This window comes from Mustelus asterias, unplaced genomic scaffold (assembly GCF_964213995.1).
Source record: "Mustelus asterias unplaced genomic scaffold, sMusAst1.hap1.1 HAP1_SCAFFOLD_84, whole genome shotgun sequence".
In the NCBI taxonomy this organism is placed as follows: Eukaryota; Metazoa; Chordata; class Chondrichthyes; order Carcharhiniformes; family Triakidae; genus Mustelus; species Mustelus asterias.
The window spans coordinates 852,200-865,690 of NW_027590138.1; the positions used below are offsets into that span (position 1 = coordinate 852,200).

The 13,491-nt window shown below is 45.1% G+C and overlaps 2 protein-coding genes and 1 non-coding gene across 3 annotated transcripts in view; 2 read left to right on the forward strand and 1 right to left on the reverse strand.

The window, feature by feature from the left end:
* Positions 1 to 2,162, reverse strand: part of LOC144483902 (uncharacterized) — a 28,135-nt gene extending 25,973 nt beyond the window's left edge. Inside the window, exon 1 of the mRNA XM_078202482.1 lies at positions 1,566 to 2,162. Within this exon, the coding sequence (XP_078058608.1) occupies positions 1,566 to 2,162 (597 nt within the window). The remainder of the gene's footprint in view (positions 1 to 1,565) is intronic.
* Positions 2,163 to 4,823: 2,661 nt separating this feature from the next.
* LOC144483903 (uncharacterized) lies at positions 4,824 to 5,792 on the forward strand. Its single transcript, XM_078202483.1, has one exon. The coding sequence runs from the start codon at positions 4,824 to 4,826 to the stop codon at positions 5,790 to 5,792; it is 969 nt and encodes a 322-aa protein (XP_078058609.1).
* A 2,468-nt stretch (positions 5,793 to 8,260) lies between these two features.
* On the forward strand, positions 8,261 to 8,333 carry trnak-uuu (transfer RNA lysine (anticodon UUU)). The gene has a single exon. It is a non-coding gene; the product is annotated as a tRNA-Lys (tRNA).
* Positions 8,334 to 13,491: the final 5,158 nt, after the last annotated feature.

The window sequence follows — 13,491 nt, forward strand, 5'->3', positions numbered from 1 at the left end:
TGGCCCTATTCTCAAATCATTTTATCGATAAGTTTCTTGTTCTTAGTTTCCAAAAGACAGGTAAGAAATCTGTCTGGTGCCCACTCGAGCTCTGAATTTTTCACTGGCCATGCTTGGGTTGGATTATAACCATTAGAATCCACTCTTAGACGTCCACTTTTCAGTCCAGTGCTACTTGGAGTGTACCGTCACTTCACCGACTACCGGGTCACAAGACCTTCACAGTTCTTATCACAAATCTATGATAAAATAATTTAAGCAATGCCTGAGAACACTTCTTAATCAACGACCTACCACCGTTTGTTGATTGTGAGATTTGGATATCTCAGCCGCTGAATACCAGCTGGTTATTCATAGATTCATAGAATCCTATAGTGCAGAAGGAGGCCATTTGGCCTATCGAGTCTCCACTGACCACAATCACACCCAGGCCCTGTCCCCCATGCATTTACCCTAGCTCGCCCCCCTGACACTAAGGAGCAATTTAGCATGGCCAATCCACCTAAACCGCATATCTTTGGACTTTGGGAGGCAACCGGAGCACCCGGAGGAAACACGGACACGGGGAGAATGTGCAGACTCCACACAGCCAGTGACCCAAGCCAGGAATCGAACCCAGGTCCCTGGCGCTGTGAGGCAGCAGTGCTAACCACTGTGCCACCATGCCGCCCAAACTTATGGAATAAGTTTAATTCTAACTCATTCTGTGTAAATATTCTCACAAGGTCCTCTTTTGGAGCTTTGCTAAGCAGCTTTAATGGTTTGTGATTGCAGAAACTGAGCCGTCACAGAAACATGGTCAAGATAGTCCAGTCCCATAATGCCTCACATTCAATCTGCAGTCCTTTAATTATAGCAGGATATGTGGCTGTATGTAGCTGCCTCGGCCATGGTCAACCCCAACACTGCCTTCTTGAACTGCTACAATGCCCGAGATGTAAGTACGCCCACAGTGCTGTTAGGGAGGGATTTCCAGGTACACCTTCCTGACAAGATTCTGACAGGTTTAGACAAGGTGGACAAAGAAAAACTGTTCCCATTAGCTGATGGGACAAGGACGAGGGGGGGCACAGATTTAAGGTTTTGGGTCAGAGATGCAGGGGGGGGATGTGAGGAAGAATATTTTGATGCAGCGAATGGTAATGACCTGGAACTCGCTGCCTACGAGGGTGGAGGAAGTGGAGACAATAAACAATTACAAAAGAAATTGGATGGGCATTTGGGGGGTTCCAAACAGAAATCCTTACTAATTATCTCTAAACTTCCTAACATCCTGTCACTCTGTGATCCGTGTGAAATTTGAAATCAGGTATTTGCAACAAGACTCAAAGAGCATCAGCTCACTGGAGGCAAAGTTGTGAGACCGGCCACTCCAGCAGAAAGAAACCCTCCGACCCTCCCCATTGACCAACTGTGAGAATGAACAAAATGCAGTCCTGGATGTAATTGAGAGCAGAAACAATAACAGCAGAATCCAACCCCTGGAATCACTCGTGAACTTGTTGGTGTCTCAAAAGGTGGGATGAAAGACTGAATTTCTTCTCACACACAGAGCAGGTGAATGGCCTCTCCCCAGTGTGAACTCGCTGGTGTTTCTGCAGGTGGGATGACTGAGTGAATCCTTTCCCACACTGAGAGCAGATGAACGGCTTCTCCCCAGTGTGAACTCGCTGGTGTATCTGCAGGTGGGATGTCCGAGTAAATCCCTCCCCACATTGACAGCAGGTGAATGGCCTCTCCCCTGTGTGAACTTGGTAGTGTGTCTGCATGTGGGATGACTGAGTGAATCCCTTCCCACACTGAGGGCAGGTGAATGGCCTCTCCCCAGTATGAATGTGCTCATGTGCCCGCAGGTTGGATGAACAAGCGAATCCTTTCCCACACTGAGAGCAGATGAATGGCCTCTCCCCAGTGTGAGCTTGCTGGTGCCTCCGCAGGCTGGATAAATGACTGAATCCCTCCCCACACTGAGAACACGTGAACGGCCTCTCCCCAGTGTGAACTCGTTGGTGTGTCCGCAGGTTGAATGACTGAGTGAATCCCTTCCCACACTGAGAGCACGTGAATGGTCTCTCCCCAGTGTGGCTGCGCTGATGAGCTTCCAGCTCATTTGGGTATCTGTATCTCTTCCCACAGTCTGCACATTTCCATGGTTTCTCCATGGTACAGGTGTCCTTGCCTCTGTCTTGGGTGGACAATCAGTTGAAGCCTCGTCCGCACACAGAACACGGGTACAGTCTCTCCCCGCTGTGAATGGTGTGATATTTATTCAGGCTGTGTAACTGGTTAAAGCTCTTTAGTCAGTGCGCTGGAAGATTCTCACTCGCGTGTGGCAGTGTGTTGGTGCTTTTCCAGTCACACTGATGTTTGAAATCTTTTCAAATCGACAGACCGGACAACAATTTCTCCTTCTAGATTCAGCTCCCAAGGAATATGACTCTGTCAGATCCAGACGTGACGTTTGAGATTTCGGCCTGTGATTCCTCTTTCAATATCCTGTAAAATGAGTTTACAAAAGTCATCAGTGTCAGTACAGGATAGAAATTCAGAACAGGATTCTATTTAAAAATGAAATTGGATGGGCACTTGATGGAAATAAACTTTCAGGAGAATGGGGATATCGAGTGGGAATGGGACTGGAATGTTATACAGAGAGTCAGCATAGACTCGAGTTACCGAATGGATTCCTTCTGTGCTGTAATTACTTTATGACTGGAAATGTATAACATCGCTACAGCCTTATATTACAATGCAAGAAATAATAATAAATGTATTTTATTACAGAAGCATAAAGAATGTATCTAATCTGGGTACCATATAATAACACTAGACATATCTCTGTCCTATATTAATTTACTGTACGCTTAAATGTCAGCCATCTCCTGGGGAAAGCTGCCCTTTAATTGTGAACATTAGGAAAAAGACCATCTTTTAGACAGACAAATAAATGTGTCAAGCTGAGGGAGCAAAGGATGTTTACCAGGCTGATTCAGGGAATCACAGGACTGATGTAGGAGGAGAGACTGACTAGGTTAGGATTGTTTTCGTTGGAGTTCAGATGAATGATGGGGGAATCTCAAAGAGACTGATAAAATTCCAACAGGTCGAGACAGGATAGATGCAGGGAGGATGTTCCTGATGGAGTCCAGAACTGGGGGTCACAGTCTGAGGATTCAGGGCAGACCATTTAGGACGGAGGTGAGGAGACATTTCTTCACCCAAAGAGTGGTGAGCCTGTCGAATTTATTACCACAGGAAGTAGTTGGTGCCAAAACATTGAATGTATTCAAGAGGCGGCTGGATAAAGCACTCGGGGCGAATGGGATCACAGGTTATGGGGAAAAAGCAGGATTAGGCCATGATTGTAATGAATGGCGGAGCAGGCTCGAAGGGCCAAATGGCTTCCTCCTGCTCCTACCTTCTATGTTTCTATGTCAATGTCTTTAAGAGAGAGAGAGAGACCTGGGCCAACCTTTCCAGAGTCTGCAGCCTCCCTGGATTCACTTCGTTTCCCTTCAGTTGCTGCAAGTCCCCAATTTCCCCCAGAACGAGAAAAGAAATGGAAAGGGGAGAAAAGAAAGTGTTTTACTCACAGATATTGGCCTCTTTTAGGTCAAAACAAATGAACAAACTCAAGTTAAATCATGACAAAGTAAAAGGGGCAGCTCCCCAAAAGGAGGGGGAACAGCCCGAACAAAAATCAAAGTACAAAGGAAAGAGCTAGATGTTGGCCTCTTTTAAGGAAATAAGTGATAAATTAGTTATCCGCCAGGGTTCGATGTCATCTGATCGCTTGTTTGGAGAATAAAACATACTTAGGTACCTCGCTTCCTCTGGGATATGAAGCTGTAATCCATATAATCTCAAATAACTCCCTTCCGACAGGAGGAAGTTTCAGTGCAGCTCAATCTGAGTGTCACAAAGACCTGATTGGCTGGACGACAAGAGTCCTTCCGGTCCTCCAACTCTTCCCATTGGTCAACACCCCAGCATGACGGTCAGGAGGCGGGCTACCCCGCACATGCCAGTTTCCCCTCTCCCTTGGACATGCGCAATCCCGGGGCCGGGGGGAGATCACCGAGCGGCTTCTCGCTCTGGCCGGAGCCGTCAGCCGGTTGCCTGGAAACCTTGGCTGGAAGAGGTGCAGGGGGAGGGGGAACAATGGGTGGGGGCGGGGCTCCCGGGTCCGCGCGCCCGGGCCTGCGCACTGGAACACCATGACGTCATTGCGGAAGAGACTGATTCTTATTGGCTCATTCAGGCAGGCTCCATTGTGGACGTCACAATGCGGAAGCTCGATTGATTCAGATTCAGACTCAGTGAAACTCCCTCTTCTGGGCAACATCTGGGAGGAAATCAATGTTTCCCCCTTTCCATTTCTTTTCTCATTCTGGGGGAAATTGGGGACTTGCAGCAACTGAAGGGAAAGGAAGTGAATCCAGGGAGGTTGCAGACTCTGGAAAGGTTGGCCCAGGTTTCTCTCTCTCTTAAAGATATTGACATCCTTTGCAGAGTTCCACATGAATTAGAATTGTCTGTACTGAATTTCTATCTTGTTTTGATAGTGATGACTTTTGTAAATTCTTTTTACAGGATATTAGAAGGAGAGGATTTACTGATAGAAATGTCAAGATCTAACAGTCACTCAATTCATGGCAGCTGAATGTCATCGGTTTGAATCTGGAAGAAGAAACGTATAGCTGTTTGAATTGGGTGAACCATTGGTGTGAACAGAAAAGCATCAAGGCCCGTGCAACCCGAGTGACGGTGTTCCAGTGCACGTATTGTGAAAACTGCAGGAGAGACAGAAAGACACACGGATCATGGAAAAACCATGGAAATGTGAGGACTGTGAAAAGTCATTCCGTTCCCCATCAGTGCTGGAAATTCATCAACGCAGTCACACCGGGGAGAGGCCGTTCACCTGCTCCAATTGTGGGAAAGGATTCACTCGGTTATCGATCTTGCGGACACACCAGCGAGTTCACACTGGGGAGAGGCCATTCACCTGCTCTCAGTGTGGGAAGGGATTCACTCAGTCATCGCACTTGCTGATACACCAGCGAGTTCACAATGGAGAGAGGCCATTCACTTGCCCCATGTGTGAGAAGGGATTCAGCGATTCATCCACACTGCAGACACACCAGAGAGTTCACACTGGGGAGAGGCCGTTTATCTGCTCCATGTGTGGTAAAGGATTTGCTCAGTCATCCAACCTGTATTCACACCAGCGAGTTCACACCGGAGAGAGGCCGTTTCCCTGCTCTGTGTGTGGGAAGGGATTCACTAACTCCGCCAACATGCTGAGACACCAGCAACTTCACACTGGGGAGGCTTCCTTCACCTGCTTTGAGTGTGGTAAAGGATTCAGTGATTCATCCAACCTGTTTTCACACCAGCGAACTCACACTGGGGAGAGGCCGTTCACCTGCTTTCTGTGTGGGAAGGGATTTAGTCAGGCATCCAGCCTGCAGACACACCAGCGAGTCCACACTGGGGAGAGGCCACTCACCTGCTCAATGTGCAGCAAGGGATTCAGTGATTCATCCAACCTGATTTCACACCAGCGAGTTCACACTGGGGAGAGGCCATTTAACTGCTTTGTGTGTCAGAAGGGATTCAGTCGATTGTCTAACCTGCTGACACACCAGCGACTTCACACTGGGGAGCGACCATTTACCTGCACTGAATGTGGAAAGGGATTCACACGATCATCCCACCTGCTGAGACACCAGCGAATTCACAAGCGATTCCAAGCATTGGATTCTGCTGTTAATCACACCCAGGACTGAACCATGTTCATTCTGACAGGTGATGAAACGGGAGGGTCGGAGGGTTTCTTTCTGCTGGACTGGCCGGTCTCATGACTTTGTTTCCAGTGGGCTGATGCTCTTTGAGCCTGGGAGAGCACATTTCCACTGAAATGATCCACAAAAGCTGATGAGGGACATTTATTTATCCTGGAGAGTAAATAGTGTTTTTCCTAACGCTACAGGTCGATCTGAAATAAATACATTTGTCTCTGTTCCATTGAGTCTACAGCACAGGGCCAGGCCAGTCGGCTCAATTGGTATGTGTCAGTATTTATGCTCCACATGAGCTCCACTCACCCCCCCATCAGCATATCCTTCTATTCCTCTCTCCCTCATGTAAGTATCCAGCTTCCCCTTCAATGTATTCATGCTGTTCACCTCAACCACTCGCTGTGATAGTGAGTTCTCACCACTCGCTGGTAAAGAGGTTTCTCCTGAAATACCTATTAGATTATTGAATCTCTAAAAATGCACACAGCATTTGTAACAAAAAGGATGAATTGTCAGCGCGGATAGAGATAAATGTGTGTGTCCTGATAGACATTACAGAGACTTAGTTGAAAGGTCACGGAGGCTGGGATCTAAATATAGAAGGGTATTTGACATAATGGAATGGCAGCAAGTTCGGAAAAGGTGATAGGATCTCCCATTAATTAACGATGACATTAGTTCAGTACAAAGCTACCACCTTAGCCTGAAAGATCAGGATGAAGGATCGGTTTGGGTTGAGATAAGAAATGTTAAAGGTCTCTTGTGGGAGTAGTTAATGGGCCCCTTACCTAAGTTACACTGAACTGATTTCTTTATTTTGAACATGACACTATAACAGTATATTTATTTATTAGTGTCACAAACAGGCTTACATTAACACTACAATGAGGTTACTGTGAAAATCCTTTAGTTGCCACAAGCCAGCACCTGTTTGGTGACCACGAGGGAGAATTTAGCATGGCCAATGCACCTAACCAGCACGTCTTTCGGACAGTGGGAGGAAACCGGAGCACCCGGAGGAAATCCACACAGACGCAGGGAGAATGTGCAGACTCCACACAGTGACCCAAGCCAGGAATCAAACCTGGGTCCCTGGCACTGAGAGGCAGCACTGCTAACCACAGTGCTGCCATGTTGCCCAAATATTCATGCTTTATAACGTTTCCCCAAACCTCTGAAGAATCATCTCAAATGAACAATACAAAATATGCAATGACTGCGGATCCAATATAAATTTAGTTTTACTCAGAATTTCAATACTCTTTGATTATTTTATTTTAATATATTGTATGTGTGGTTAACACCCAGAACTATATTTCCATATTGGGGAGGCGATGGTGTAGTGGCAGTGTCACAGCACGAGTGACCCAGAGACTCAGGGTAATGCTCCGGGGACCCAGGTTCGAATCCTATTGTGGCAAATGGTGAAATATAAATTAGATGAAAATCTAGGATTAAATGTCTAATGATGATTAGAAACTATTGTTGATTGTCATAAAAGCCCATCTGGTTTACTGATGTCCTTTAGGGAAGCAAATCTGCCAAACCCCTTATCTGGTCTGACCAACATGTAACTCCAGATCCACAGCAACATGGCTGCCTTTAATTGCCCTCTCAGTTCAAGGGCAATTAGGAATGGGCAATAAATGCTGTCCCAGCAACACCCACATCCCATGAATAAATAAATGTTGACATTGTCTGTGGGGAGAGAATAGAGCCAACGTTTTGAGTCTAGATGACCCTTCATCAGAGGGGTCTGACACCCCTTCTATTTTTGTAAATGTTAACATTGTTTATTATATTAACCAAGGGATTTACTTCACCAAATAACATAAACTTCGTTCCACTCAAAGTCGGTCACAATTCATTTTTGACAAACAATATTTTTATTTTCTCCAATTCAGCACTAACAATTTCAATAAGCTCTTGAAGATCCCACCCAGAATAAAAAATATTGGCATCATCTGCAAACAAAACTAATTGTAATAACTTTGATGCATTCCAAATGTCATTAATATATAAAATAAACAATTGAAGGCCCAAAACAGATCCCTGTGAGACTCCACACAGAATATTCACAAAATCTGATTCACATCATCGACTGTTACAAATTGTTGAGATTTCCAAATAACTTCTGAGCCACTTATTCACTACTCCCCTAATCCCTTATGTTTCCAGTGTTTTAAGTAATATTCCATGGTCAATTGTATCAAAATCTGTGTAAGATCAGTAAAAACCTCGATTGTAAATTGTCTTCTTGTCCACAGCATTCGTCATTTTCTCCACAAATTCCATCAGTGATAATGAGATAGACTGACTTGGTCTGACTATTACACAGTGAGTTACATTGAGGAATGGAATTATCAGACCATTTAGCAAATGACTTCTCTTTTCTCTGAAAAATTAGAAAAGTGAAGACACTCCCCTGTAATTAGTATAGTCATGCAGTATAATATGCCCGGCTAGCTCAGTCGGTAGAGCATGAGACTTTTAATCTCAGGGTTGTGGGTTCGAGCCCCACGTTGGGCGTTGTTGTTTGGGGTGGCACGGTATCACAGTGGTTAGCACTGCTGCTTCACAGCTCCAGGGATCTGGTTTCGATTCCCGGCTTGGGTCACTGTCTGTGTACACATTCTCCTCGTGTCTGCGTGGGTTTCCTCCGGGTGCTCCGGTTTCCTCCCACAGTCCAAAGATGTGCGGGTTAGGTTGATGGCCACACTAAAATTGCCCCTTAGTGTCCTGAGATGCATAGGTGAGAGGGATTAGCGGGTAAACGTGTAGGGATATGGGAGTAGGGCCTGGGTGGGATTGTGGTCAGAGCAGACTCGATGGGCCAGATGGCCTCTTTCTGCACTGTAGGGTTTCTTCTATGTTTACCACCAGCTTTAAACCATGGAGTAACTTAGTCTATTTTCATTTTACAGGGAAATAGCCCAGTTTGAAAAGACCGGATGCAAATGTGTCAATGGTTTTACTCCACAATCAATAACCTGCTTAATGATTGACATCTCAGTATTGTCTGAATTGGTAGATTTTTTATTCTTATGATATTTCACAATATCAATGACCTCCTTTCCATCAACACCTCTAAAACGTGGGATGGGATGAAGAGGTGGATCACTTTCTCTTGGAACTTTTATCATTGTCCATGAACTCTGTTAAAAAGAAATCCACATTTGGAAGCCCAGCCATTATATGAAATATCAGCACTATAACAGGAGGAGATAAGAAAGACAGATACATTGATCTTTTCATCAACACATCTGAGAGTTAAGAATGTGTGACATGATTTTGGGACACCGGAGTGAGTGTACAGATGTGATTTGTTACATGTGAAAAATAACAAGCCTAAATTCATGATGAGATGGAGTGAAGAGCGGGTCCCAAACACACACAGCTACTTGAGACACAGCAGGAGATGAAATGGTGAATGTGGCCAGGGGATTGAGACAACATTGTGACATCATCAAGGCACTGACACTCCAGAGAGAAACTGAGTTCAAAACAATCAGGATCCAATTAAACACATTGAACGTGCTCACAAAAATAATATAGATTGGGACAATTCAGGTCTTGGGAGAAATAATACTGATTACAAAGTGTCAACAAGTTGGATAGGGGTAAAGAGAGAGCTGGGGAAACTTTTACATCCATGCTTGATCTGTTGCTTGAAGCATCTGTCCTTATGTACTAGTAACCGAGAACTCACAGCGCTCCTTCAGGAGTAGAAAAGATTGAGATGTTTCCCCAGGCGGGACCAGAACAGAACTGGAAAATAACGGAGTGAAATTGAGTGAGGGTCAGAGAGAGAGTTCTCCCCCCTCAAGGTGTGGTCTGTAAGAATCCTGGGGAACCCCCTACTTCGGGTTTTTTGACTAGTGAACATTAAATTAAATTCTATAACTGGCTGTGCCTTGATTTTGAATTTGATTGTTACATTTCTCCTGTTTTTATCCCTGTTGTGATTACGCTCTGGGTAAGGATGGTTGACAGGTGACAGGATGGGAAATTGTGGTTTGGGTCATTGACCAAATGGTTTGTTGATCCAAAAGGTGTAAAAGGGGCCAAACTTTATCAGAAATCCAGCAGAGCTGAGAACAGACGACTTGCTGTGTGGGAGCAGGGGGATAAACAGCTCCCAGAGGACAGAGAAAACAAGAGTGCCTTGAATCCTGGATGATACCTGTGTGTCAAGGCCACCATGTTTTCACTGCTTGGCATGGAAATGCTGACTCCCTGTACCAGGGACGGAGCGTGGGAAGACAATTGTTTGCGAGTTTGACGTGGCTTGTGCAGATACAGATGGTTCAATGACAGGTTTTCTAATTGGGCTGTTCAAATGTTAGCTGGGCAATGATTGGGTTAAATCAGTCTCCATAGACTTTGTGATGTAACAAAGTATAAGAAGGGATTCCCCGAGCACAGAGATTTGTCGAGGTTTTACATATTGCATTGACTGGTGCCATGGCATCTGGGGCAGAGCAGGGAGCATTTCCGTGGAGATGCTGCTTCTACCCAGAGTGTAATGGTAATGCTGCTGCATTTTGATACGACTGCTCAGACATTAGCCTGTGTCAGCTCTTATTGATCCTGAATAAAATCTAACCACTGTCACCAATAAGGGTTATCACTGGGAATCATTTCAGAGTTTGGGAAAAGGGGAGAAAGGGTTAATTGATTCCCTGAACCCCATTTTCTAACATCGCTGAGTCAAAAATAAAATCTCATCTCCCCCTCTGGCTCCTTTGCCAATTACCTTAGAGGGACTCACTTTCTGTTAAAGAGCCTGCCAACCCCTCTCACCCACTTTCCCTAAAGTGCATCAATCTCATCAGGAAAAGTCCAGAACAATCAAATATTTTTACTGATAAAAGTTTATTAATGAAACAGAACATGGTTAAAACAAACAGAAAATGACTTGAGGATCAAAGACAACCAGAGTAAAGGATGTTCACAATGTTCTGGACACAAATGGTTTCTCTTCAGCTCCTCTGTCCCCTGTTCCTGTGACTCCCCGCTTTGGATACAGGGACACTGAACCCCGGGGGTCACGTCACCATCAGCCCTGGTCACCCCCTCCTGAGCCCCGATTGGTTGGAGGCCCATTTCCCAGTCAGTCCTCCAGCGCCTTCCTGTCTCTCTATTAGTGCGACGCCCAGGGCAGTTTCCCAACTGACATGCAGGCCTGTTATTCGCAGCTAAATTCAGCCCTCAGCTCCGTTGCCTGGCTGTCATTGACACGAGCAACAGAGACAGAAAGGTGCCCCAGGCTCAAATGGGAAGTCAAAACTTGTGGCTCTAAACCAACACTTCAACATTTGTCAGTCAAATCCATGTTATTTACACTGGGAGTTTTTATGATGAGATTAATTGATGTGTTCGGCTGGTCAGCAAGCTCGATAAGCACTGATTCCAGATTGTTCAATACTTCTGTCTTGAATCACAAAATCTTCTCACTTTATCCCCTTCCTGAACTGAATTCCATTATCCTGAGCAGCTGTGGGTGTCACCTCTCTGTGTAAACTCCTGCCCCTTTTTATAAGGCTCTCTCATTCCTTATTGTGGGTCAATTCTTTAATGGTTGAGGATCGCTCTGTGATGTAGTGAGTGTTTATCCGGTCAGTCAATGTTTCTGATGTCAGTCAGAACGTCCATCGTTACTTTTCACCTGTTTCTTACTCTGTGTTTTATAAAAATAAAGTTTTCAAACTTTTACAGAATGGTCAGCTTTAAGGTTTCTTTAGTTCATGATGAGGTCATCCAAAGGTCAAAGCCTCTCTTTTCTCCTTCCCGTTTAACTAAGGGTCTGTGGAATATTCCATTCATGGGGAGGTGGTGGGAATGTCGCTGGCCGAGTAATGCAGAGACCCAGCAAAGGATCTGGGGACAGGCAGCTGGTGGGATTTGAATTCAGTGAATCAATTTGGAATTATATAAAGTTAGTCTCAGTAACGGTGACCATGAAATTGTCATCGATTGTTGTAAAAACCTGTCCAGTTCACCCTATTAATGCTCCCTATTAGGGAAGGAAATCTGCCATCCTTACCCGGTCTGGCCTACATGTGAATACAGACCCACACAGCGATGTGGGTGAATCTTAACTGCCCCTCTGAAATGGCTGAGCAAGTCACTCCATTCAGGGGCAATCATTCTAGACACCCACCACCCTCTGTGAAAAAATTGCCCCTCTGGACCCTTTTGTATCTCTCCCCTCTCACCTTAAACCTATGCCCTCTGTCTGTGTGGAGTTTGCACATTCTCCCCGTGTCTGCGTAGGTTTCCTCCGGGTTCTCCAGTTTCCTCCCACAATCCAAAGATGTGCAGGTTTGATGCATTGGTCATGCTAAATTCTCATTCAGTGTACCCGAACAGGTGCCACGGTGCAGCGATTAGGGGATTTTCACAGTAACTTAATTGCAGTGTTAATGTAAGCCCACTTGTGACTAATAAATAAACGTTACTTTACTTAGACCTTTATAAGATCACCCCCAAGTCTCTTACGCTCCAGGGAAAAAACACCCAGTCGATCCAGCCTCTCCTTATACCTTAAACCATCAAGGCCTGGTAGCATGCTAGTAAATCTTTTCTGCACTCTTTCTAGTTTAATAATATCCTTTCTATAATCGGGTGACCAGAACTGTACACAGTATTTCAAGTGTGGCCTTACCAATGTCTTGTACAACTTCAACAAGACGTCCCAACTCCTGTATTCAATGTTCTGACCAATGAAACCAAGTATGCTGAATGCCTTCTTCACCACGCTGTCCACCTGTGACTCCACTTTCAAGGAGCTGTGAACATGTACCCCTAGATCTCTTTGTTCTGTAACTCTCCCCAACGCCCTACCATTAACTGAGTAAGTCCTGCCCTGATTCAGTCTACCAAAATGCATCACCTCGCATTTATCTAAATTAAACTGCATTTGCCATTCATCAGGCCACTAGCCCAATTGATCAAGATCCCGTTGCAATCTGAGATAACCTTCTTCACTGTCCACTGTGCCACCAATCTTGGTGTCATCTGCAAACTTACTAACCATGCCTCCTAAATTTTCATCCAAATCATTATTATAAATGACAAATAAGAGTAGACTCAGCATTGATCCCTGTGGTGCACCACTGGTCACAGGCCTCCAGTTTGAAAAACAACCCTCTATAACCACCCCCTGTCTTCTATCATCCAGCCAATTTTGTATCCATTTAGCTACTTCACCCTGGATCCCATGAGATTTAACCTTATGCAACACCTCCCTTGCTAAAGTCCTCATTAGATATCAATTCTACCTGTTACCGACATTTCACTGAACCAGTCTATATTTTCATCACCAGACTACACTGGCAGCAATGTCAACATCTTTCTAACTTGATTGATTCTATTGAGGAGCTGACAAGGGTGACCATTGAGGGTAGAGCAGTGGATGTTGTGAGCATGGATTTTAGTGAGGCTTTCAACAAGGTCCCTCATGGTCGCCTCATCCAGAAGATTAAGATGCATGGGATTCACGGTGACTTGGCCACTTGGATTCAGAATTGATTTGCCCATAGAAGTCAGAAAATAGTGGTGGAAGGGTGTTTTTCTGACTGGAGGTCTGTGACGAGTGGTGTTCTGCAGGGATCTGTACTGGGACCTTTGCTCTTTGGGATACATATAAATGACTTGGATGAAAACGTGGATGGGTGGGTTAGTA